Genomic DNA, 25,340 nt, shown 5'->3' on the forward strand with positions numbered 1-25,340 from the left:
TATGTACAGTATCATGTCATCTGCAAACAGTTACAGCTTTACTTCTTTTCCAATTTGGATTCCTTTTATTTCTTTTTCTTCACTGATTGCTGTCTGGATTCTGTTTGCTAGTATTTTGTTGAGGATTTTTGCATCTATATTCATCAGTGATATTGGTCTGTAATTTTCTTTTTTTGTGGTATCTTTGTTTTCTGGTAGTATCTGGTTTTGGTATCAGGGTGATGGTGGCCTCGTAGAATGAGTTTGGGAGTATTCCTTCCTCTGCAATTTTTTGGAAGAGTTTGAGAAGGATGGGTGTTAGCTCTTCTTTAAATGTTTGATAGAATTCACCTGTGAAGCCATCTGGTCCTGGGCTTTTGTTCGTTAGAAGATTTTTTTTTGTTTTTTTTTTTTTGCTTTACGCGGGCCTCTCACTGTGGTGGCCTCTCCCGTTGCGGAGCATAGGCTCCGGACGCGCAGGTTCAGCGGCCACAGCTTATGGGCCCAGCTGCTCCGTGGCATGTGGGATCTTCCCGGACCAGGGCATGAACCCATGTCCCCTACATTGGCAGGTTGCCTCTCAACCACTGCACCACTAGGGAAGCCCAATTTCCTCTTTTATAGCTGTTAGCAGTTCCCTTATGTATTGTGTTGCTCCTTTGTTGGGTGCATATGTATCTATAATTGTTATATGTTTTTCTTGGATTGATCCCTTGATCATTATGTACTTCCTTCCTTATCTCTTGTAACATTCTTTATTTTAAAGTCTATTTTATCTGATATGAGTATTGCTACTCCAGCTTTCTTTTGATTTCCATTTACATGGAATATCTTTTTCCATCCCCTCACTTTCAGTATGTATGTGTCCCTAGGTCTGAAGTGGGTCTCTTGTAGACAGCATATATATGGGTCTTGTTTTTGTATCCATTCAGCAAGCCTGTGTCTTTTTGTTGGAGCATTTAATCCATTCACGTTTAAGGTAATTATGGATATGTATGTTCCTATGACCATTTTCTTAATTGTTTTGGGTTTGTTTTTGTAGTTCCTTTTCTTCTTTTGTGTTTCCTACTTAGAGAAGTTCCTTTAGCACTTGTTGTAGAGCTGGTTTCGTGGTGCTGAAATCTCTTAGCTTTTGCTTGTCTGTAAAGCTTTTGATCTCTCCGTCAAATCTGAATGAGATCCTTGCAGGGTGGAGTAATCTTGGTTGTAGGTTCTTCCCTTTCATCAGTTTAAGTGTATCATGCCACTCCCTTCTGGCTTCTATTTCCTTTCCCATGTTAGGGAAGTTTTCGACTATAATCTCTTCAAGTATTTTCTTGGGTCCTTTCTCTCTTCTCCTTCTGAGACCCCTATAATGTGAATGTTGTTGCGTTTAATGTCCCAGAGGTCTCTTAAGGCTGTCTTCATTTCTTTTTATTCTTTTTTTTTATTCTGTTCCAAAGCAGTGAATTCCACCATTCTATCTTCCAGGTCACTTATACGTTCTTCTGCCTCATTTATTCTGCTATCGATTCCTTCTACTGCAGTTTTCATTTCAGTTATTGTATTGTTCATCTCTGTTTGTTCTTTAATTCTCTTAGGTCTTTGTTAAACATTTCTTGCATCTTCTCGATCTTTGCCTCCATTCTTTTTCCGAGGTCCTGGATCATCTCCACTGTCATTATTCTGAGTTCTTTTTCTGGAAGGTTGCCTATCTCCACGTCATTTAGTTGTTTTTGTGGGATTTTATCTTGCTCCTTCATCTGGTACAAAGTTCTCTGCCTTTCCATTTTGTCTGTCTTTCTGTGAATGTAGTTTTCCTTCCACAGGCTGCAGAATTGTAGTTCTTCTTCCTTCTGCCGTCTGCCCTCTCTGGGTTATCATTTTTTTCTAGGCCTTTTCAATGCACATAACTAGGTTTTTTTGGAAACAAAAATTATGAGTTCATTCTGATATTTTCAATTTAAATGAGGATTACAAGGATCTACTGTATAGCACAGGGAACTATATTCAGTATTTTGTAATAACTTATAATGGAAAAGAATCTGAAAAAGAATATATATATATGTATATAAAAAACTGAATCACTTGGCTGTACACCTGAAAGTAACACAACACTGTAAATCAACTATAGTTCAATTTGAAAAAAAACAATGATTACAGGTTGTTGTATAACTTCCTAATAACATTAAACTTCATGCAGTTTTCTTCATACCCCATACTGTTTCATTGCCTCCCTTTATGCTGTTTCCTCTGTTTGGGCCTTCAGGTACAGATTAAGAATAGCTTCTTTTGGGAAACTTCTGTAACGTTCAAACTGGTCCATCTTTCTTTGGTATTGCCATGGTACCCTGTATCCCCCATCATGGTATTAGCACATTACACTGTGTATTCTTCATATCTATATCTATGTCTGTATATCTGTATCTGTATCTATAGATCTCCTCTCAGGAAATCCTGTCTTATTTTTCCTTAGCTGCTAGTATAGATACTGTTGCATGGTAGGTTTTCAGTGAATATTGAACAAAAGTTGTTTTGCAAGTTGTTGCTGCTTTGTTTTGGAAATATTATCCTTTGTATGCAAGGCAAATACAATATTCAGAAATGAATTCAAAATATTTTTATAATCCCTTTTGATCTTTCCCTTCCAAATGAACTTCTAGAGTTAAAAATCATGTAATAACTGTATTTTATTGGAAATGAGTAATAAGGTTTGTCTCACAGTTTCTGTAACTTTTTCCTCCACAGTATGTTTTTACTCAGTACAACAAACCATTCTTCAGTACCTTTGCAAAAACATCTATGTTTGTTCTGTACCTTTTGGGCTTTATAATTTGGAAGCCATGGAGACAACAGTGTACAAGAGGATTTCGAGGAAAGCATGCTGCTTTTGTAAGTTTAAAATTTTAAGTGTTTGTTGGAGTGGGGGTAAATTTTTTCAAACTATTAGTTTTTTGAAAAACAGTCAGATTTTAACTTGTTCTTTAAATGAGTGAAGATAGCATGATATAAGAAAAACTTGCTTTTGTCCATACTTTTAAATTTACTCTTCTAATCAGCTTGGCATCAGAATGTTTTGTGAGAAGTCAGAGGTACATAATCACTTTCTTTCCCTTACCTCATGACACGCTCTGAGTTGTTAAGACTTACTTAACTAGTCCAAATCAATTAATGTGGAGAAGTTGATGGAAGATAAAGGATAAGAAGAATATCTAGAGTCTGTGGTCATTTGCAGATCAAATAAATATCACCTAATTAGCTGTAAAGTTGATTGTAGAAGCAAACTAATTCAAAGTTTATATGTTAAAATGAAAACATATTTCAGGGCATATTTCAGATGTTTGGCTAATCAAATTATATTCCATCATTCATGTCACATAAAATGCTTGTTTTTAAGTTTTGAAAGAAATGGCAGTTTATGTAGTGATGTATCTTCCGTGAAGTAGAAACTGAATTTTTGATAATGAAGAATATAAAACTCTCTCTTTTTTTTCTTTTTTACACATTTATTTATTTATTTATTTTTGGCTGCGTTGGGTCTTCGTTGCTGCGCGCGGGCTTTCTCTAGTTGTGGTGAGCGGGGGCTACTCTTTGTTGCAGTGCGTGGGCTTCTCATTGCGGTGGCTTCTCTTGTTCTTGTTGAGGAGCATGGACTCTAGGCACACGGGCTTCAGTAGTTGTGGTATGCGGGCTCAGTAGTTGTGGCTTGCAGGCTCTAGAACACAGGCTCAGTAGTTGTGGCACATAGGCTTAGTTGCTTTGCAGCATATGGGATCTTCCCAGATCAGGGCTTTAACCTGTGTCCCCTGCATTGGCAGGTGGATTCCTAACCACTGCGCTACCACCAGGGAAGCCCATAAAACTCTTTTTTACATTAATCCTTTTCCTTTTTTTTTTCTTTTTTAATTCTCTATCCTCTCTCTTTTTACAATTGTGGTAAAATACACATAACATCAAATTTACCATTTTAATCATTTTTTTCTTTTCCCCAATTTTTTTTAAATAAATTTATTTATTTTTATTTTTGGCTGCGTTGGGTCTTTGTTGCTGCACTCAGGCTTTCTCTAGTTGCGGCGAGCAGAGTCTCCTCTTCATTGCAGTGCATGGGCTTCTCATTGCGGTGGCTTCTCTTGTTGCGGAGCACAGGCTCTAGGTACGTGGGCTTCAGTAGTTGTGGCATACAGGCTCAGTAGTTGTGGCTTATGGGCTCTAGAGCACACGCTCAGTAGTTGTGGCACACGGGCTTAGTTGCTCCACGGCATGTGGGATCTTCCCGGACCAGGGCTGGAACCCGTGTCCCCTGCATTGGCAGGCGGGTTCTTAACCACTACGCCACCAGGGAAGTCCCTTCACTTTCTCTTTTGTTGTAATTCAATAGGAATGTCTTTGTACACATCTGTAGTTATTTACTTAGGATAAATTCCTAAAAGTATAATTGCTGGATAAAACAGTAATGTCATTATATAGCTTTTGATTCCTTTTGCTAAATTATCATCTACAATAATTGCACCTGATTCATGTCTGTTAGCAGTGCATGAGATTGAACTGTTAGCAAGACCCTAATGCTTTGCCAATATGATAGGTAGACAGTGGTATCTTGTTTAATCTGTGTGTTTTTGGTTAGTTTTTCATATATTTGTTGCATAGTAGAATTCTTTTGTGAGTTGTCCATATCTTGTCCATTTTTCTACATTGACTCTTTCTTACTGATTTATAAGGGTTTTTTAAGGGCATGGGCTTCTGGTGTTTGAATCTTGTTCTGTCACTTGCTGCTTGTGTGATCTTTAGCAAGTTATTTAACCTCTTCAAACTTTAAGCAGGGATAAATGATAGGGTGGTTGTGGGTGTGAATAAAAGCATACTTTTACAGCACTAGCACACTGGTTCTCAAAGTGGTCCAGTGTCTGAATCCATTTAGGGGATTCTTGAGGTTAACACTGTTATCATGATAATGCTAAGATGTTATTTGTCTTCTTCACTAACCCACCCATCCTCTCCCTGGTGATCTGAAATGTTATTATAATATTGTGAAAAGGGCTTAATTTCAGAGTTAGACTAAACTGGGCTTTAATCCTAGTTCTGTTACTTAGATGAAATTTCTTATCCTCAATTTCTTCATCAATAAAATAAAGGTGATAATACTTACCTTACATGGTTGAGTACTTGGCATTAGCTGCTGTTATTATTAATAATGATTATAGGGCTTCCCTGGTGGCGCAGTGGTTGAGAGTCTGCCTGCTAGTGCAGGGGACGTGGATTCGAGCCCTGGTCTGGGAGGATCCCACATGCCGCGGAGCGGCTGGGCCCGTGAGCCACAACTACTGAGCCTGCACGTCTGGAACCTGTGCTCCGCAACAAGAGAGGCCGCGATAGTGAGGGGCCCACACACTGCAATGAAGAGTGGCCCCCACTTACCACAACTAGAGTAAGCCCTTGCACAGAAACGAAGGCCCAACACAGCCAAAAATAAATAAATAAATTTTTTAAAAAAGTAACAAATGTTCAAGTACAATTGGTGTCTTTTAAAAAAAATAATGATTATAAACCCTTATAGGTCTGCTCTGGATTTTTGGTTCTATTCCTTTGAGCTGTGACTCACATTAGTTCTACTTTATTTCATGAGTTTAATTGAATTTTATGTCTCACTATTGGTAGTTTGCAGATGCTGAAGGTTACTTTGCTGCTTGCACAACAGATACAACTATGAATAGTTCTTTGGTAAGTGTTTCTTCTCTCCTCAGGAAGAGAGCGGGTGGAGTTGACCATGGCGGGAAGGACTGAAATAGCGTTGATAGCACCACAGCTATATTAAAATAAAAATATATCTCAATGTTGGCTGCTCTCCATGAGAGTTGTAATTTGGTACTTTCTTAGAGATACCTGAGACCTAAAAGTAAGCAATTCAGCCACCTCTGGGGAGAGAAGGGAATAGGAAATTAGTTAAGGACTGAAAATAGTAAAGGAAGTCCTTTGTCCTTTGTTTCTTACCAACTTTGTCACTTCATGTTTGTTATTATATTATTACCACTTAGAAACAAATACATTTACTTGACACTGAGACTCTATAAGCAGTTTGCTTATTCATTTCACAGATTTTTAAGAGCACTTAACGTATGTTAAACACTTGTTTTAGACTCTCAAAATACAGCTTATGTTCTAGTGTGTGAGTGTGTGTTTGGGGAAGGGAGGGAGACAGATAATAAGCAAGCATATGAAGGAATTATCAGTCACTCTATTTAAGCATTTATTATCTTGTTGGAGAGAGAGTATGTAAAAATCTTTTCTTTTTACACCATTACTAAGGCGTCTCTTTAAAATATATTATTCCAAACGTGGCATTCTATCTGAGAAAAATTTTAAAGTCAACTCTAAAATTTAATAACCAATTTATGAAGCACTAGCTTGGTGACCTTACTGACAGTTTTTTGTTTCTGACAGTACAGTTTTTTGTTTCTCTGACTTTTAGAACTACAGTTGCTTGCAAGGTAGCTTACCGGGTGCTGTGAATGGTTTGTGAAGCTTAGAGAAAATTTCATTTCTTTTCTCTGGGATCCTAAGCATCAACAAGACTAATTCCCTGGTGGTTCAGTGGTTAGGACTCTGCGCTTTCACTACCGAGAGCGCGGGTTTGATCCCTGGTTGAGGGACTAAGATCCTGCAAGCTTCGCTGTGCGGCCAAAAAACCCCAAAAAACAAACAAACAAAAAACAGAAAAAAACAAAAACAAGACTAATATCAGTTTTCTCTATCAGTGTAGAAGACAGAGTTGAGATGGCAGCCTACTCTTCTACTATTTTTTTCTATTATCTGTAAGATGGACACGTCAAATTGTTCTAGGCCAAATGCTATGATGAAAAGTTCAATGCAACAATGAGACTCCATCTATTTCCAAATCCTATTGTCTCTTCATTTACTGAATATTTTTCATTGGCAAAGTCTGTATCAGGAGTTAAAGATAAATTAAAGAAATAAAAAATACTTTATGTTAATTTAAGAAACAGCCTTGTTTCTTAAATTAACAGAATTGTGCCTTAAATACAGATCATCTGAAGAACATTTACAAAAACATTTGGGGGATTTAGAACCACTTAAAAATGTAGACTTTTAGAGCATGGTTAGACAAACCTGGCTTTAATTCTGTTGTCTACCACTAGATTATTTTATATCACTGAGGACAGAGACTTTGTCTCTATTCGCTCTTATATCCCTACGACCTAGAACAGCACCTGACATAGTAGGAGCTCAATATTTATATGTTAAAAGAATGAATGAAAAGGAATGGGAGATAATCTGTTAGCTGAGAGAGGTCTGTTTTTATGACATTTAAAAATTAAATATCATAATGTGCCAGTGCTGTGTGATTACATTTCTAAGCTTTAAATTGATTCTTTGTGTCATTGTACCTGGGTGGATCATTTGAGTTTCCTGTATAAGTCTTGAAAATGCATTTTGGGAAAATGATGCTGTATAAACACGGTGGTGAACAGTCCTGTTTTGGGTGGTATCTGTGTCTATATACCATCCACTTAAATTTAGCCAGTATATCAGCTATTATACTTGTTTATATTTGTTCCTGTTTTTGCTGCATTCCAGAGTGAACCTCTTTATGTTCCTGTGAAATTTCATGATCTTCCGAGTGAAAAACCTGAGAACACAAACATTGATACTGAAAAATGTAAGCAAAACTTAGAATTTCATAACTTAGAAGTGGGTGGAAGTTTTAGCTTCATTCAAGCCATCCCAAAACTTAGTGGTTCTGTGGGTTGCCTGGGATCACCTGGCAGTTCTTCTGTTCCATGTGGTGTTGGCTCAGCCTGTAGTTGTCCAGTTGACTGGATGTTTTTATTAATTCAATGGAAATAACTTCCAAATACCAGAAATCTCTATGGTGTTATTATGTATATGGAGATATATTTATTAATGAACAGTATCCTCTTCAACCAGGCCGTCAAAGACCTTGATAGCAAATTACAGGAGTTTTGCTGGTTCTTTGAACATGGTAAAGAATGCCAGCTTCAATGTAACGTACAGTATTCATCCACGATATTCTCTTTCAAGGAATGGAACTACAGAAGAATGTTCTGTGTGCTTGACCAGGAAAATAATTCTCATAAATTGGATATCTATGCGGAAAAATCCAAATAAACTTTTACTACAAATGCTAAAATAATAATCATACTATAATCCTGAACCAGGCAGTTGTTTGAAACTTTGTTGAATATTGGTCTCATTTTAAAACCTTCAAAATTTTTTATAGATGGAAACATTTTTCCTACCAACTCTTTTGAATGAGCAGAGCTGTCCCATGTAATAATTTAACTGGGTTTTTTTTGACTGTTCAAATATGATTATAGATGGGTTAAATAATATGCATTTATAAGTAAATTAAAACTTGTGACATTTTTTGGATGCGAGGGGAAATGTTTAATGATTTTATACTTTACTTTTCCTTCCAAGCTCCCAAAAAGTCTCGTGTAAGGTTTAGTAATATCATGGAGATTCGACAGCTTCCATCAAGCCATGCATTGGAAGCTAAGTTGTCTCGCATGTCATATCCTACCGTGAAAGAACAAGAATCCTTACTCAAAACTGTGGGGAAACTAACTGCAACTCAAGTAGCAAAAATTAGCTTTTTTTTTTGCTTTGTGGTAAGTCTTCTCTTTATTATATGTTTGGAATTTGACTTTTAAGACAGTAGACATACCAACAATATAGTATTAAAGTTTAAGACTATTAGGTTGCTTTAGTCATGACTTTAAACTCTGTTATCTGCTATCATAGGGAAATTAGAGTGTTAAAAGTAATAAATACTAGGCATACGTAAAAGAATTCAATAAATACTATACACTACAACCACTCATGTATATTTAGAATTTGACATTGCCTCATGGTCAGAATAACGAATAGAGTTATTTCACACTATGATACATACAAGCACTAGTAAATGTCCAGATAAGAGTTTGCATTGATTGCATTAATTTCTTCAAATAAGTCCTTTTGAGGTTTTATTTTAAATTCATATAAATGTGGTCAAATATTTTATAAGTACTCATAGTAAACATTTTTTCATTGTTTCTTATAATATAGTTCATGGCTTCTTAATTATTTTAATATAGAAACAAAAATATGCTTAATGTTTCAATAAAATATTCATATAGCAAATAAAATATTATTTTGGGCTAATCTGGGATTAGATAACTTGTCTGAGTTAGTAAACTCTGATTTACAATTAAAAAAATGAATTTCAGTGCTCTTTTCTATATGTATCATTGGAAGTAGACTATTCCAAGGTGGTTTAGTATGGGCCTTTAAGGTTCAAATTTATACTGAGCATTTTAAACCACTAGGTAATACAATGCTAATGTCAATATTATTAGCCTGATTATAAGCTTTTTTTACTTTACAGTTTTGCCTCTCATATTTACTGCATAGCCAATTTTTCACCATCCTCTAACTGAATAACCTCTGTTTTAGTGATACCTTGATTAATATATTCAGGAGTACAAATAAAAGAATCTTTGGGAGTTGTAATATGATAATTACATATTGTAATAAAGTTAATTTAAAGGCTCATATATTTGGATTATGCTATTGTGATTTCAGTTTGCTTGTTTTAAATAAGGCAAGACTAAGATTTATTAATTATATCTCCTAATTTTTAAAGGAGACGAGGGGAAACACGATAAAAGGATCTATAAAGTAAAAGTTTAAAAAGGAGGGGTGGATAAGAGCCAGACTAAACAGATAATGTCTGTGTAGGGTGCAAACTGGCTGTGGAATGGGTTGATTATATCAGGAACTTCCATTGAAAGAAAGAAAGAAAGCACACAGTTCATCTCTAGACAAATGGGCAGAAAGGAAAAAAGGAAAACTTCCTGAGTTACACAGTTTGTCATCTATTGATAAAATAAACTTTTCCTAACTCAAAACTGAGAGAATATATTTCATAGGTTCTTATGTAGAAAGGCAGTATTCTGTATAGCAGATTTACAGGTAGATACGTACAGATAACAGCCTTTTAGAAAAATTGTGGTAAAATATACCTACCATAAAACTTACTGTTTTGACTATTTTTAAGTGTACAGTTCACTGGCATTAAATACATTCACACTGTTTTGCAACCATCACCACTGTCTATCAGCAGAACTTTTTTCATCTTGCAAAACTAAAACTATACCCATTAAATGACAACTTCTCTTTCCCACCTCCCTAGCCCTTGACAGCCACTGTTCTACTTTCTGTCTCTGTGAATTTGACTGCTCTGTGCACCTCATATGAATGGAATTATACAGTATTTTTCCTTTGGTGACTGGCTTATTTCACTTAGCACAGTGTCTTTAAGGTTCATCTTTGTAGCATGTGTCAGAATATTTTTCATTTTTAAGGCTATGTAATATTCCACTGTATGTATATACCACATTTTGTTTATCCATTCATCCATTGATGTACACTTACGTTGCTTCCACCTTTAATAGTCTTTCTTGAAAAATCAACCTTAAGTAAGTTATAAGAGCAGGGAGCTGTGTTAATCTTAAGTAAAGGCATTTCTGTAGAAAGTCAGAGTAATATAGTCCAGGTATATATCTTTTTAGAAACCCGACTTCATAGAGTGATAAGCTTGGATGAGCTCTAGAGCAATGCTGTTCAATAGAAATATAATGTGCAAATGCAGGTCACATAGGTATTTTTAAATTTTCTAGTAGCCACATTAAAAAAAAGAGAGAGAAACAAGTTACTTTTAATACTATATATATATATATTTTTTTTTTGATTAATTTATTTGGTTGTGTTGGGTCTTCGTTGCTACGCGCGGGCTTTCTCTAGTTGCGGCGAGTGGGGGTTACTCTTTGTTGCAGTGCGGAGCTTCTCATTGTGGTGGCTTCTCCTGTTGCGGAGCATGGGCTCTAGGCACGTGGGCTTCAGTAGTTGTGGCATGCAGGCTCAGTAGTTGTGTCTCGCGGGCTCTAGAGCGCCGACTCAGTAGTTGATCCGGGGCATGTGGGATCTTCCCAGACCAGGGCTCGAACCCATGTCCCCTGTATTAGCAGGCAGATTCTTAACTACTGCGCCACCAGGGAAGTCCCTTAATACTATATTTTTATTTAACCCACTATATGTAAAACACTTCAAAATATTATCAATATAAAAATTATTGATGAGATAGTTTACATTCTTTGTACTAAAATCTAAACATTTCCATTTTTAAGCATTTCAATTTCTGTTTCTGTTTCATTTCAATTTTTATTTCAATTTCTAAACACTTCAATTCAATGTAGCCACATTTCATTTGCTTAGTAGTCACATGTGGCTAGTGGCTACTGTATTGTACATTGCAGGTCAAAAGGAGTTAATGATTACTGTATTTGCCAGTCCTTTAATTCTTGTCTCATTAGGACTTATGGTGTTTTAATTTTTTCTGTAAGATGTAATTTAGGTCATACAGGCTTTTATGCTAATTTTAAAATGAATTATCACTCATGAAATAATGAAATACTATATAAATTATTTGTGACAGCTTAATTATTAGTAAGTGGTTGTCCTCAACTCTGGAATAATGAAAGGAAACATTGTAAAGATAATTTTTACCAGAGGGCAGTTGAGATGGTCTTCTTTTGTGATGAGGCTGCCTTGGGTTTGAAAGCCAGAGAATGGAGTTTGGGGAGAGCTGGAGAATGGGAAGATCTTTCTGGAAAGAGTTCATAGCTAATGAGGAGTAGTTATACTCTTTGAATTCCTGCAATCTAAGTTGTCTGTTTTTATTTCTTTATCTCACATTAGCAGAGACCAGTAAGATTGTTTGGAAAATGAGCACAGTATTTAAGTATTAAAGTGGTAAGGAAAGTGGGTCAAGAAAGCTAATTATCACCCCACAAGCATGGCCTATTCTTGTAGAGGATCTCCAAAAGATAATTAAGGGCAGAATCTTCTGCTGCTTTTTTTTTTGCGGTACACGGGCCCGTCACTGTTGTGGCCTCTCGCGTTGCGGAGCACAGGCTCCGGATGCGCAGGCCCAGCGGCCATTGCTCACGGGCCCAGCCGCTCCGCAGCATGTGGGATCTTCCCGGACCGGGGCGTGAACCCATGTCCCCTGCATCGGCAGGCGGACTCCTAACCACTGCGCCACCAGGGAAGCCCTCTGCTTCTTTTTTAGCACTTCAACTGCAAGCAGATTGTGGCCCCTGTTGTCATATATATTTGATATTGCCCATCTTACCAGTTGCTAACCTCATTTTCTTATTTAGATAGTCAAGTGAAATTAGGAAGTCAGAGGACTACAGATGGAATCAGAGTCTGGCTTTAGCTTTGAGTACAGTGTATACTGAATGAAGACTTCTAGACACTCAGCCATCTGCTGCCTCCTAGCAGTAAGATCTAGCTCTAAGATCATGTGTCTATACTGCTTCTTTGAAATATAAATGCTAATAACTATACTTCTCACTTAACTACAAGTTCTGAGAGATATCAAGAGATGTCCCTCCCTTAATAGAGACAAGTCATTCTCCAGTAGAATATGATTATCCAGTCAGTCTGTTTAAGTAACAGAAAACAGTTAGACAAGCAGTTAATTTACTTTGACCCAGCAATCTGCTTCTTAGTATATACTACATTAGGGGCACTCATGCATATATGCCCCAGGAGGCACATGCTAGAATATTCTTGGTAGCATTGTTTGAAATAGTCAAAAAGTGTTCATCAACAGAAAAATGGATGAGTTGTGGTAAACTGTATTAGATTATCTGATAGCAGTAAAAATAAATGAACTTTGGATGCACGTACACACACACACACACACCAGGCTTCATCAAAAGAGGTCCTATTTCTTATTCTCTAAATCAAAGTAGGCACAGGGTTGGGAATATAAGAATAACCTAGCCTAGACAAGCAAAAGGGAAAAAAGAAAAAAATCCTCATAGCTGGAAAACTTCCTTCATTATATTCAAAGTTATGAGACCTCTTTATATTATGTCTCAAAACTGAGAATCAGAGAAACAATCACAGTTAGCCAGTAAATTCACAATTTCTTGGACACTTAAAAATTCCCAAAGTGAATATAACCTTTTGTCTATCCATCTGGCTAGTTCCATCCATCCCCTTAGGCATCACCTTGTTCAGTCGATTTCTCATCATGTTATATTCATCTGTACGTATTTCAATGTTTGAGAATTCCCCCCAACCTAAATTTGATTTAGATAAACTTAATAGAGTACTATCAGTGCTTGGATAAAGCAAATTTCAATGTTGATTTGATATTAAATTTACCCTAATTTTTAAAAAAGCCTGACCAGTGCTAATTTTTAACCAACTGTTGTTAATTTCTTAAGGGAAATTGGATAGCAAAGATATTAGGTCTGATATAAATGTTTGTCTTGTTTTTGGGCCTGTGACTTTTCAGTACAAAGCAGATTTTAAAACTTATGATAGCAGTATTTAGAGGGAGAAAAAAAGGAGGGGACTATAAATTATAATGACAAATATAAAAAGTCATTTATTAGGTTTCACTTTATTTTCTATTTCTTTAGTGGTTTTTGGCAAATTTGTCATATCAAGAAGCACTTTCAGACACAAAAGTTGCTATAGTTAATATTTTGTCCTCAACTTCTGGTAAGAAATTTGTCTTCAAAATCTGTATTATAACTCAAGACCTATTTCTGATATATATGTGTACATATACATATATTTTTATCTTGTTTTAAATTATTTCATTCTTTCTAATGTGTATTGGTATAACTACTATTTAATCTTTAACTTTTGTGCCATAGCCTTGTGCTATTTATATTCCTTCCAATACTTTACAGTATTTTTTATACAACAATATATTAAAGTTTTATAGGCTGACTCTGTATTGTAGCTATCTTTCCTTTCACATATTCTTTCTAAAGATCTTTTTTTCAACCCTTTGGCTAAATGTAATTGCTTATTTCATAACTATAATTTGCCCTATGAAAGGTGTTTTATTTTTAAAATTGAATCACCTTCCAAATCTGGAAGATAAAAAAAGTATTTTTGAAGCTGTAAAAATAACTTTAGTTCACATGCTTGATTATGATGAGGTCAGAATGTTACTCTAAATGCTCAGTTTAGCTCTCTTATTAGTTTTAAAATAAACAGGACTGTACTTGATCTGTACTGTTGAAACAAACATGGTTTCATTTGGAGGCTGTTTTCATGTGTGATCTCTGAACATTTCAGCCTAGGTAACTGCAGTCTTAGTCATTTAAAAATGACAAAAATTAGTTTAAAAGTTAGGTGTCTAATTAACTTATTTAAACAGTCAAGTTGGTAATAAATAATTTTGACAGTATTTAAGCTAATGTATCTTTTTTTTTATCCTTTTCTCTCCATAGGACTTTTTACCTTAATCCTTGCTGCAATGTTTCCAAGTAACAGTGGAGATAGATTTACTCTTTCTAAACTATTAGCTGTAATTTTAAGGTAAGAATATAGTGTAATAGCTAGTTTATTCTGCTTAAAAATGCAATGTTTAAAGCATTTCTGGTAATGATAGATGATATATACTGTAATATACTGTATAGGCAAAGATAGATGAGGATAAAAGGTTTTAAAGGGACATTATGCTACTCAGCTCTGCATCACATCCTTGGCTAGTTTTTGAAACCTTCCTGGGGAGGGTAACTGGAGGGAGGACCCCAGAGCAGCTTTGGTTCCCATTCACGCGACTGTGGACTGCTAAGTATTGTACTGACATTCACGTTTAACTGGATGTTAATCCTCATAAGCTCCCAAGTTTCTGTTTCCTTTTCCTAAAACAAGTTCCGCTTTTTGTTTAGTTTTCAGTTTTCACTTCTCCCACTTCTGGAAATCTAACCTGCGGTCTTATCTGATTGTCTCAGCCTCAATCTTTCGATTATTTCTGTATAAATTATCTGGCAATTTTATATTACTGTTTGTAACACAATACATAAGTATCATTAATGACTAACTTAAATCTTTTACTTTATTTAACTTTGTATCCCTACGAGATTATAAACCCTTGAAGGTCAGAACCTTGTTTTCTACTTCTGTGTGTCATCAAAGGCCTAGCATAAAGCTTTGCTCACAGTCAATACTCAAAACAGACATGTTGGTTTGATGAAGCTGTTTTTTTTGTGAGAGAAAATCAGAAATCAGAGAAGGTAGCAGAATAATTTACCAGAAAGATTAGTGTTTCTGAACTATCAGAGCTGGGTTTGAATCAGAGCTCTGCTTTTTGCCCCTGGGCACTTGCCCTAAACTCTCTGAGAGGATTTCCTAGATGACAAAATGATGATAATATCATCTACTACTTTGCAGTCTTGTTTTAAAGTTTGGAAGGATGTATATAGAAAGTGATTATCGTAGAGACTGGCAATTATCGTAGAGACTGGCAATCACATAAGTGGTGTTTCTCTCTTTTAGATATAAGGGTAACTTGACCATGGTAGTTTCCATGGGCAATCTGGTTGAACCAACTAATTTACCATGTAGACTATGGACACTAGGAATTTATTCTTTTTGCATGATTGGCCCATGTTTTAGCCAAACATATTTTTGCATTAGGGAAATACAGTATACTTGTCATAGGGAAGTGATGAGGTTTATCCAACTTTGTTCAAAATTCATGCCTATTTCTAACTTTTCATTGTCTTAATGAAAGTAGAAAGATACATAGAAATAGAAAGACAGTATAAGGCTGCATGAGGACAGGAACCACATCTCTCTTGTTCATTGCTTAACCTGAAGTTTAGCTAATAAGCAACAGTTGAATGAAGGAATAACATCTTGATTTCTCTACATCCTTAACTTGGTCTTATTTTTACATTAAAATAATGGGATTAATTTAGTTATTTAAATATTTAAGGATAGTTTTACCATTAATTTTGGTTTTACCAGTGAGAGTTAGTGCCATTGCTAGGTTTATATGGGTTTTGATATTTGTACATTGCCAAAAAAGATTGGAAGAGGGATGACAAGTTGGTTAATTTTTTCCTAATTGAAAGGCAGAAGATAGCATAGCAGGTAAGAACACTGAACTCTGGAAGTAGACTGCCTGCGTTTCAATCCCAGCTGTGTGATTTTGGTCAAGTCACTTCATTTCTTTGTGCATTATGTATAATTTTCTCATGTGTACAATGGGAATGATAATAATAATAATACCTTCCTTATAAGGTAATATTGGGCATTTTATGTGGATTAAATGAGTTAATATAAGTATAGCACTTATACTATACCGATAATATTGTTAGATATTATTAATTAAATCATTCATTCTTTGATAGTTTTACCCAAAGTTGAGATTAGTCTTTATTACTTGTAAATAATTTTGATCTTTGAGGTTAGTCTTTTGAAGGAATTTATTATTTTACTTGTCAGTAATGACTGTTATTCTCATAGCATCGGAGGTGTTGTGCTGGTAAACCTGTCAGAGTCTGAAAAATCTGCTGGAAGAGACCCAATAGGTAAGTATCTGATTCTGCATTCTTTCTGTTAGAGTATACAAGAAAAGTTCTGTGCATGTCATCATGCATGTGCATGTCCACACACGTGCGTGCATACACACACACACAGGGTGAGCACTAACAAGGCCTATTTTTCTTTAACTTTTCCTTTGGAAATAATGTAAAAAAATTAAAAATATTTCACAGAACTCTCATATAGCACTCCCCCCGATTCTCTTAACTATTTACAATGTACATAACTACAGTACAGGTTTAAAAATCAGGAATTAACAGTGATTACAATAATTTTTATTTAGTCTGTAGATCCTTTTCAGATTTCACCATTTTTTCCACTAATGTTCTTTTCCTGGTCCAACATCATTTATTGCATTTAGTTGTCATGTTTCCTTAGTTTTCTTTAATCTGGAACTATCCCTCAGTCTTTTCTTGTCTTTCATAACTTTAATATTTTTGGAGGATACTGTCCACTTGTTTCGTAGAATGTCCTTCAATCTGAGTTTGTCTGATATTTCCTTATGGTTAAATTTATGTTGTGCATTTTTGGCAAGAATACCATGGAAGTGATATCGTATCCTGATAAGTATATCATATCAGAAGGCACATGATGTTGATTTGTCCCATTACTGGTGACATTAATTTTAAAGTGGTGTGTCAGGTTGCTCTAGTGTAGTTACTGATTTTTCCCTTTGTAATTAATAATCATCTTGTAAGAGATACTGAGGCTATACATATATCCTATCCATCATGCTTGTACCTGCCTGCTAATTTTGTCATTCACTTTTGATTCTTGCCTGAAACAGTTACTACTACAGTAAACACGTCGTTTTTGATCCATTGTTTAGATTTAACAAAAGAAGGGTAATCAAAATCTAGCTTAACTGGTTTCCTTCTGGATACTTTATTTTTTATTTATTTTTAAAAATATTCATTTATTTATTTACTTGGCTGCGCTGGCTATTAGTTGAAGCATGCAGGATCTTAGTTGCAGCATGCGGAATCTTTAGTTGTGGCATGTGGGATCTTTAGTTGCAGCATGCAGGATCTAGCTCCCTGACCAGGTATTGAACCTGGGTCCCCTGCATTGGGAGCGTGGAGTCTCAACTGCTGGGCCACCAGGGAAGTCCCTCCTTCTGGATACTTTCTTTAGACATTTAAAGTTTATTAAATACAACAGTGCTTTCTAAACTATTCCTGGTTACTGCCCAGGGAGCTGTGTCTTGAACTGCCTTACCTCTTTCTCACCCAGAGCAGATCTGTATGTGTAAAACAATATGTATATTTGTTGTGTGTGTGTGAGAGATTTTGTTGACAGGCTTTCCCTTTGCTTTTTAAAAATAGTTTAGTAGTAATAGTAATAATAAATAGATTTAATGAAACACTGGACTTTTGGATAATTGATTAAAGTATTGAATATGGTCACCAGGCAGATAGCACCTTTAACAGCTGTTTTTATTGTTTGTTTATTTCGGTTTTTTGCGGTACGCGGGCCTCTCACTGCTGTGGCCTCTCCCGTTGCGGAGCACAGGCTCCGGACACGCAGGCTGCCGCTCCACGGCATGTGGGATCTTCCCGGACCGGGGCACGAACCCGTGTCCCCTGCATCAGCAGGCAGACTCTCAACCACTGCGCCACCAGGGAAGCCCTATACAGCTGCTTTTAAAGGCTTACTTAAATGTTCTTGCGAGTTAATATATTAAAGAGAATCCATATTTATTATGCAGGTACTGTGAGCCCTACATTATGTTAGATATTTTAGAACATTAAAAAGTATACATTATGTGTTTACAGTTGTCAAGGAGTTTTTGATTTTAATCAATAATATATGATTAACAAAATAAAGCCCCTAGAGAATAAAATAACACTATATTTAACTATAGTAAGTATTACATTATCTAAAATAGAAGACAAGGATGGAAATTCAGTGGAGTAGAAAGAGGATGCTTGGTGGCAGTGGTGGGACTTTAATAGGGTCTTCAAAATGGTGGTAGAATGTATATTAAAAATTATACATAGCAGTGGGGAGAACAATATAAACAACAGCTTAGAGAGGGAAGGAAGCCTTGTTAAGTTGGCTGTGTCACGTGTCATAATTGCTTATGTAGGGGACAATATGAAGTATGCATTTCAAAATTAAATACCAAAAAGTTGGTAATATAACATGTATAACATTGGTTAGATCATTGAGGTGAATGTTTTTGCATTTATTTGTTTATACTTTAAACTCTTTCCTATATTCCTGGAGGCCATGGATAAGGTGGGTTATGCTTTATCTTTTCATATTTGAATACTGATTTCTTGAAATAGGAGCTGACTGTGTCAGATTTTAAATAAGTGTGTGGTAAATGAGTTAATGAACAGATGCTTTAAATTATTATCTTGATTTTTACAGGTTCCATTTGGTCTCTTGTTGGAGCCCTGCTCTATGCTGTCTATATTGTTATGATCAAGAGAAAAGTAGACAGAGAAGATAAATTGGATATTCCAATGTTCTTTGGTAAGACTATGTTTAACTTGTGAGGCTATTTACTCTGAATGATTAACTTAGGGTTTTCATTTTTGTTTTTTGGAGGGAATAGGGAAGTCTTCCTCCCCACTCCCCCATATGATTCTTTAAAACCATTAGATTTTAAAGATTATGAAGTCCAATCTCAATGTTTTTCTCTTACCTTGTTCTGCATAGTTGTGCACCTGTGAGGAAACGCTCATTCCCTCAGTGTGAGGTAAAGACATTCCGTCTAACACCTTTTTCAAATTAATGTCTTCAGCCTGTGAATCAGATATTTTCCTCACTGATATGACAGGTTATGCTGTTATAAGTATGTGAGTGTATGCCTGTTGTATTATGCATTTTGCCTTTTTTGAAGTGTAAGATTGGGGAAACTGCCCCAAAATGATACGTATAATACTGTTTCAGTCTATGTACTTGTTTTTACTAAAAATTGTAGGTCTTTTGAAGGTTTTCCATTTGCACTTTAAGACTCAGATTCTTTTATGACATAGATTTTCAAATTATCCAGTTATAGTTTCTGGCATCAATTCTTAATTTTGGTAAATGCCTAATATGATTTATAAATTCTCCTTTGCCTGAAATCAGCTCAGTAAAGAACTTGTGATATCTAGGATTGCAAAAGAAGAACACATTGACAAGATATCTTACAAAAGATATCTGAATATCAATAGATAAAGAAGCATGGTGATGAGAATTCAAAGTGCAGCTTACAGGGAACCAGGACATGGACTCTAGCTGTTATAACTTCATTTATCTCATACTCATCTGAAAATGAGAAGATTGGACTAGGTTAGTAGCTGATTTACGGAGGATCCTGGGAAGGTTGGAAGGAGGTGGCATTGCACGTGTGAGTCTGGTTCTCAGACTCCTTTGCTGCTTCTGCTGGAGCAATTCTGCTTTGTTGGTTTTTTAGCATTATAATTTAATTTGTAGAAATGATTTTTCTGCTAAAAATAGTTTGTATATCTTCACCTAAAAATGAACAAAAATAAAACCTTTGAAAAGCCGCTAGACTGGGTGATCACTCAAGTTCCTTTCAAGTAGAGAATTCAATAAGTATACTTTATATATGAAGATAATTTTAATGATGTCTTATTTTAAAGTCATAGAAAATTCCATCTGGAATGGATTAAAATGTTAATGTTTTACAGTGTTTTTTTTTTAAGATTGGCAGCTTTCAAGAAAAATTGCTTATTTACTCTTATTGGAGAGTAGTAACAGACATATAACTTGGTTAATCTTCATATGTGCCATGATATGGAAAGCAATATGAATTTGACATGGGCTTTAGAATAGATAGGATTGGAGAAGTAGTAGTTAGGGTTGGGACGTGGAGGGTTCTTTCGGCACTGGGATGTGAGCAGAGCATAGCAGGGAACAGTGAGTAGGTCCATTGTGCTGGAGTGTTCACTTTAGGGAAGAGCAGAAGTGCATGTGGCTGCCTTCTGGAGGGTCTAGAGAACAGGTGAAGTGATTTGGATCTTTTATCTCTAGATCCAAAAGTTGTTACTAAATGTGGGTTTTCATAGGTTTCATAGTTCAGGGAACAGAAAAGAGATTTGGTTCTTGATAATGCCAAATTTTGCTGTTTTAATTAGAACAACTTTTTAATACTATACAAGCCTTCTGTACGTGTGTTGTTTTGTTCCTTTTTATTTTTATCACTAGATGTCTTAACTTGGGTTTCCTAGAAGCAGGGTATGAGACGGGGATTTGGTGCGGGAGATCCATTGAAGGGGTGCTCTGCAGGAAAGACTGGCAAGGGCGTGAGAGGAGAAGAATAGAGAAGGGGAGAGAACCACGCGATCTCTGGTACAGTTGAGGCGTGGCCCAGCTCATTGCAGGTCCCTGGGCAGGGAGCACAGTGGGAGCAGGTAATATGTCTAGGCACTCCTCAGAGCTGTCCTGGCCTAGAGCCATTAGGATTCGGCTGCGCAGGGTGTGGAGTGGGGAGGGGTGGGGACTTCCGGGGAAAGGCAGACTTGGTCGCTGTCCAAGACAGTCCTTCAGAGAAGGCAGGTCTTGTGAGTCTTCAGCAGCAGATGAGAGTAGGTGCTCCAGCCCTATTAAGATTTAACTAGGCATCCTGAATACTAGTTTATTATTTAGCAGCAAATATAAAATACATACCTACTGTAATTTAATTTTCTTTTAGGAAAGCTCTATAGTTACCTCTGGATCTCGTAGTGGAATTGTGGTGTTAAACTATATACAAAGTCCAATAAAAACTACTATAAGATTATAATATTTTTTTCTTTACATACACATGTTGTAGTCTTATATAAGCTTATGTTTCTATAATAATAATAGCTAGCCTTTATTAACTATTTACTCCATGCCATGTACTGTGTTGTATTTTATGTTTGTCAAATCTTCCTAGTAACCTAATTAAATATTGTTTTACACTTATAGATTGGAAAACTGAGGTTTACAAGAGGCTGAGCATCTTGCCTAAAGTTTGCCTAAAGATTACAGTACTAGTGAATGGTAGAGCTGGGATTGGAACCCAGGGCAATCAGACTGCAGAGCACACACACACTTAACCACTAAATATTATAGCCTTCCTTTACACATAGTCCATGCTTAGTTCATACTTGAATAGCTATTGGCGTATGTATGTAATCTCACAGACTAGCTTATGAGCTCTTGGGAAGGCGGGAAGCAAAAATTTTATCTTTTTAGGGGACCCTCCTCCATTATTCCTAGCATAGCACGGGTGCTTTAAACATAAATGTGATTCGAATCAGAGAGTAAACCGTCTAGTTCCTCTTAATAATTTAGGCTGAATACACACACACATACATGCACCAGTTATTCCTTTAAGTTCTAGGACATTACATTATTATAATCTAAGATTAGCAACCCTTCTTTCTGAATTGTTCTAAGTGGTTTGTTCTGCAGTAGTTGCTCCATACAGTGGGATAGTTGAACCTTGAAGACTCAGTGATCACCAGTTGCTTGATAAAGTTTCTTCTTGTGTTGATCTCTCCATAAGACTTACTTAAAAACAAAAGTAACAGGAAAAAAAAAAAAGTAACAGAAATTTCAGTTAAGGAAACCTGTTGAAGCCCTTTGTGCAAAATCTAACGTTTTCTTATTGTAGAGATATAAGTTTGGAAAATTGAAATAAATCACAGTTACTAACTTTTCTCTCTTTTATACATGTTTAGGTTTTGTAGGTCTCTTTAATCTGCTGCTCTTATGGCCAGGTTTCTTTTTACTTCATTATACTGGATTTGAGGACTTTGAGTTTCCCAATAAAGTAGTATTAATGTGCATTATCATTAATGGCCTTATTGGAACAGTGCTCTCAGAGTTCCTGTGGTTGTGGTATGTACTGTTTATTACCCTATGATTTATTAGTTATGAGTTTATTGACTTTTGGCTAGTTTAAGCATCTCTATTTCTTCTGTCTTCTGATGGCCCCTCCTGCGCACCTTCCCACCGCACACACTTACAGCTTAATACAGTAACCCCATTAGAGCAGGAACTGTTTTGTTTTTAATTTCTGTGTACCCATTGCATAGAGTAGTGGCTTGCACATAGAAGGAGCTCGTGAACTTTGCTGAACGAATAAATGAACATGAATGATCTGAATTTATAGAATGTTTTAGAAAGTAGAGTGTTATGCTAATTAAAGGCATCATTATCTAATGGACAGTCGCACTTAGGAGATGTGTATCCCAGGTATGAATACATGAATTCTAAGTGGGAATCTGGGGACTTTGCTTATTCAGGAGACTTTGGAATGTCTGTTTGGTTGCTCATAGACTTTTTTGTTTTGTTTATTCTCAGGACTTTTCATATGAGTGAGGCAGATATATAAACCCTAAGCTCTGATTAACTTGAGATTTTAACGTAGTTTGATATGTTGTAATATCAACTATGTTGATATATGATAATAATCTTAAAATAGTTTGACAGCAGTATCATATATGGAGTTTAAGAAAACTTCAAATAGAGAGCTTAATACTTACTCCTGTTTCCATCTAATACGAACTTAAAAAGAAACACAAATTGTAACCTAAACTCCTAAATGTATTTTATTATATACCATTTAAGACTACTGACTAGTTTTCCCTTGCAAAAGACTGCAACAAAAATAGCCTTTTCCATCAAGTCTTCCTTAATGCTCTGCCTACATTTCTTTCCCCTCTCCAATTAAGGAAATATCTTTATTTTCTTGATATCCTCTGTACTCACTCCCTTTCGTGTAGTACTTAAAGATTTACTTTGTATGTAGTAATTTGTGTAATTAAATTCCTTTGCTGATCTAAAACTCTTTGGTATTAAAATCTGCTCATTTTGTACAAATTAGTTGAGGTGCTCGGTTTTTTTAACCAAAAAGAATTATATATTTTCTTTTATATATTAATATATACCATATGTCGCATTCTTTTGTCCTATCACTTCTTTTGTTCTATCATTTCTCTTGCCTCTTTCCACTCTTGGTTCTGGGCAGATGAAACTGCTTACTGGTAGTGTTTTGATTGAACTTAGTTGCACCATAAGGATTGTTGATCTTAAACCATTTTTGATGGCAGTTTCATAGGGTTCAACCCGGTGAACCATATGCTTTAAACAATTATGCACTCACTGTATTTTAACAGAAGTTTGTACTCCCTACTTTTCTAAGTTTAGCTTAGATTAGAAAATTTCAAAGCAAGGAGTTTTTACGTATTTGAAAGAAGTAATTTAAAAAAATTTTTGGATATTAGACGAGAGAAAGGTTTAGCTAGTATGGTTCGTATTACATTGAGACTCATAATAAACATGGACTATACCACAAATTTACAAATATTAAAATACTCATTTATCGAGAGAGTTATTTTTAATAAATATATACACTAGAGTTTCATTATGTCAGCAGATTTTAATGTAGGCTTTGGGGTTGAATGAATATGAGTTGTGACATATGTAATCTCTCTATTATGTGAGCTTTCCTGAGTTTGCTCCCTTGGAAAATTTTATAGCTAAATAATAAATAACATGTTTTGAAATATTTTTATTCTTTTTGTATTTAACTTTTTTTAAATTAAGAGAGTAATCCATACAAAAGTGTACAAAATGGATTACAATGAAAAGGTAATCTCCCTTCTGCCCCACATTTTCATTTCTTTTCCCCAGAGGCAACCACTATTAACTTCTAAGCCTTCTGCAAAATTGTCTGTATATACAGAAGTGTGTTATCAGTCTCTTAATCCTCCCCACTCCAATTTGTTTTATTTTTAACATGCAAACTATGGATATCATTCTGTACACAAATTACTGTCTTGTAAATCTTTACATATCAGCCACTAGATTCATTTTTTTAAAGCCTATGTAGTACTCTAATCTGTTATGCTCCAATCTATTATGTAACATAATGCATAGAACATAATGTGTTTTACGAGTTCCTTCTTGAGAGACATTTTAGTTTGTAGTCTTCTGCTTTGTAAATAATATGGCATTGAACATCCTCATATATGTTTTTGCATATACATGTAAGTATTCTATAGGATAAATACTGAAAAGACTGAATCAAGCGTGTAGACTTTTTATTTTTTCTGCGGTACGCAGGCCTTTCACTGTTGTGGTCTCTCCCGCTGCGCAGCACAGGCTCTGGACACGCAGGCCCAGCGGCCATGGCTCACGGGCCCAGCCGCTCCACGGCACGTGGGATCTTCCCGGACCGGGGCACGAACCCGTGTCCCCTGCATCGACAGGCGGACTCTCAACCACTGCGCCACTAGGGAAGCCCCAAACGTGTAGACTTTTGATTTTGAGAGAATTGTAAAGTCATTCTCTACAGAAGGAACACAATGTATATTCCCAACTGTGTATATGAGTGTTTATTGTTGACTAAACTGGACACTCAGGATCATACATTATGATCAAAGCTATGTTTATCCTTACCTGGGGTGGATTTTTCAGGACCTCAAAAAGGTTTATTTTTCAGATATACTTCTACACTCAAGCATTTAAGAGTACTTATGGTTACAGCTCAAAAGCAGTAAGTTAGTCAGTAATGAAACAAACTTCATACCCCTTCAATTCTATGTGTTGTTGGTAATTCAAAACAATTATAAGGAGCATATCTATGTATTTTATACCTTTTTAGATCATTAAAAATAGTTAAATCAGAAGTCATAACCTTCACGTATATGATGATTTCTTTCTAGGAAGGCAAGATTATTGTATGTTTAACTATAAACAGACAACAAACTTCAGCATATATAATCAGGTGCTGAGTAGTATACTAAAGATTTAGAAGTGCAGTTGTGAATTTTTTGGAAATTAAAGATGTGTACTTGTCACTCATTATTTATTGGAAAAAAACTTTTTTAAGTGCACTGTTAACTCCATATATTGTATTGCTAGTATAGATGTGAGATTATCCACCTAGTCCTCTGTCTTAGCATTTCCTGGAGCATGTTGAATGAATAATAGATCAAATG

At 35.7% G+C, this 25,340-nt stretch overlaps 1 protein-coding gene across 3 annotated transcripts in view; it reads left to right on the plus strand.

Moving 5' to 3' along the window:
- The window catches only part of SLC35F5 (solute carrier family 35 member F5), a 59,281-nt gene that overhangs the window by 22,442 nt on the left and 11,499 nt on the right, over positions 1-25,340 (plus strand). For 2 of the 3 annotated variants that reach the window (XM_024734481.1, XM_024734480.1), the window contains 9 exons: positions 2,707-2,850; positions 5,614-5,676; positions 7,552-7,633; positions 8,416-8,606; positions 13,479-13,560; positions 14,304-14,391; positions 16,330-16,394; positions 18,784-18,888; positions 22,074-22,233. In XM_024734481.1, the coding sequence (XP_024590249.1) occupies positions 2,707-2,850; positions 5,614-5,676; positions 7,552-7,633; positions 8,416-8,606; positions 13,479-13,560; positions 14,304-14,391; positions 16,330-16,394; positions 18,784-18,888; positions 22,074-22,233 (980 nt within the window). Of the gene's footprint in view, positions 1-2,706; positions 2,851-5,613; positions 5,677-7,551; positions 7,634-8,415; positions 8,607-13,478; positions 13,561-14,303; positions 14,392-16,329; positions 16,395-18,783; positions 18,889-22,073; positions 22,234-25,340 lie in introns of those variants that run through there. The other variant, XR_003001741.1, reaches the window with a different exon arrangement.

Source organism: Neophocaena asiaeorientalis, unplaced genomic scaffold (assembly GCF_003031525.2).
Source record: "Neophocaena asiaeorientalis asiaeorientalis breed wild unplaced genomic scaffold, Neophocaena_asiaeorientalis_V1.1 scaffold32, whole genome shotgun sequence".
NCBI lineage: Eukaryota > Metazoa > Chordata > Mammalia > Artiodactyla > Phocoenidae > Neophocaena > Neophocaena asiaeorientalis.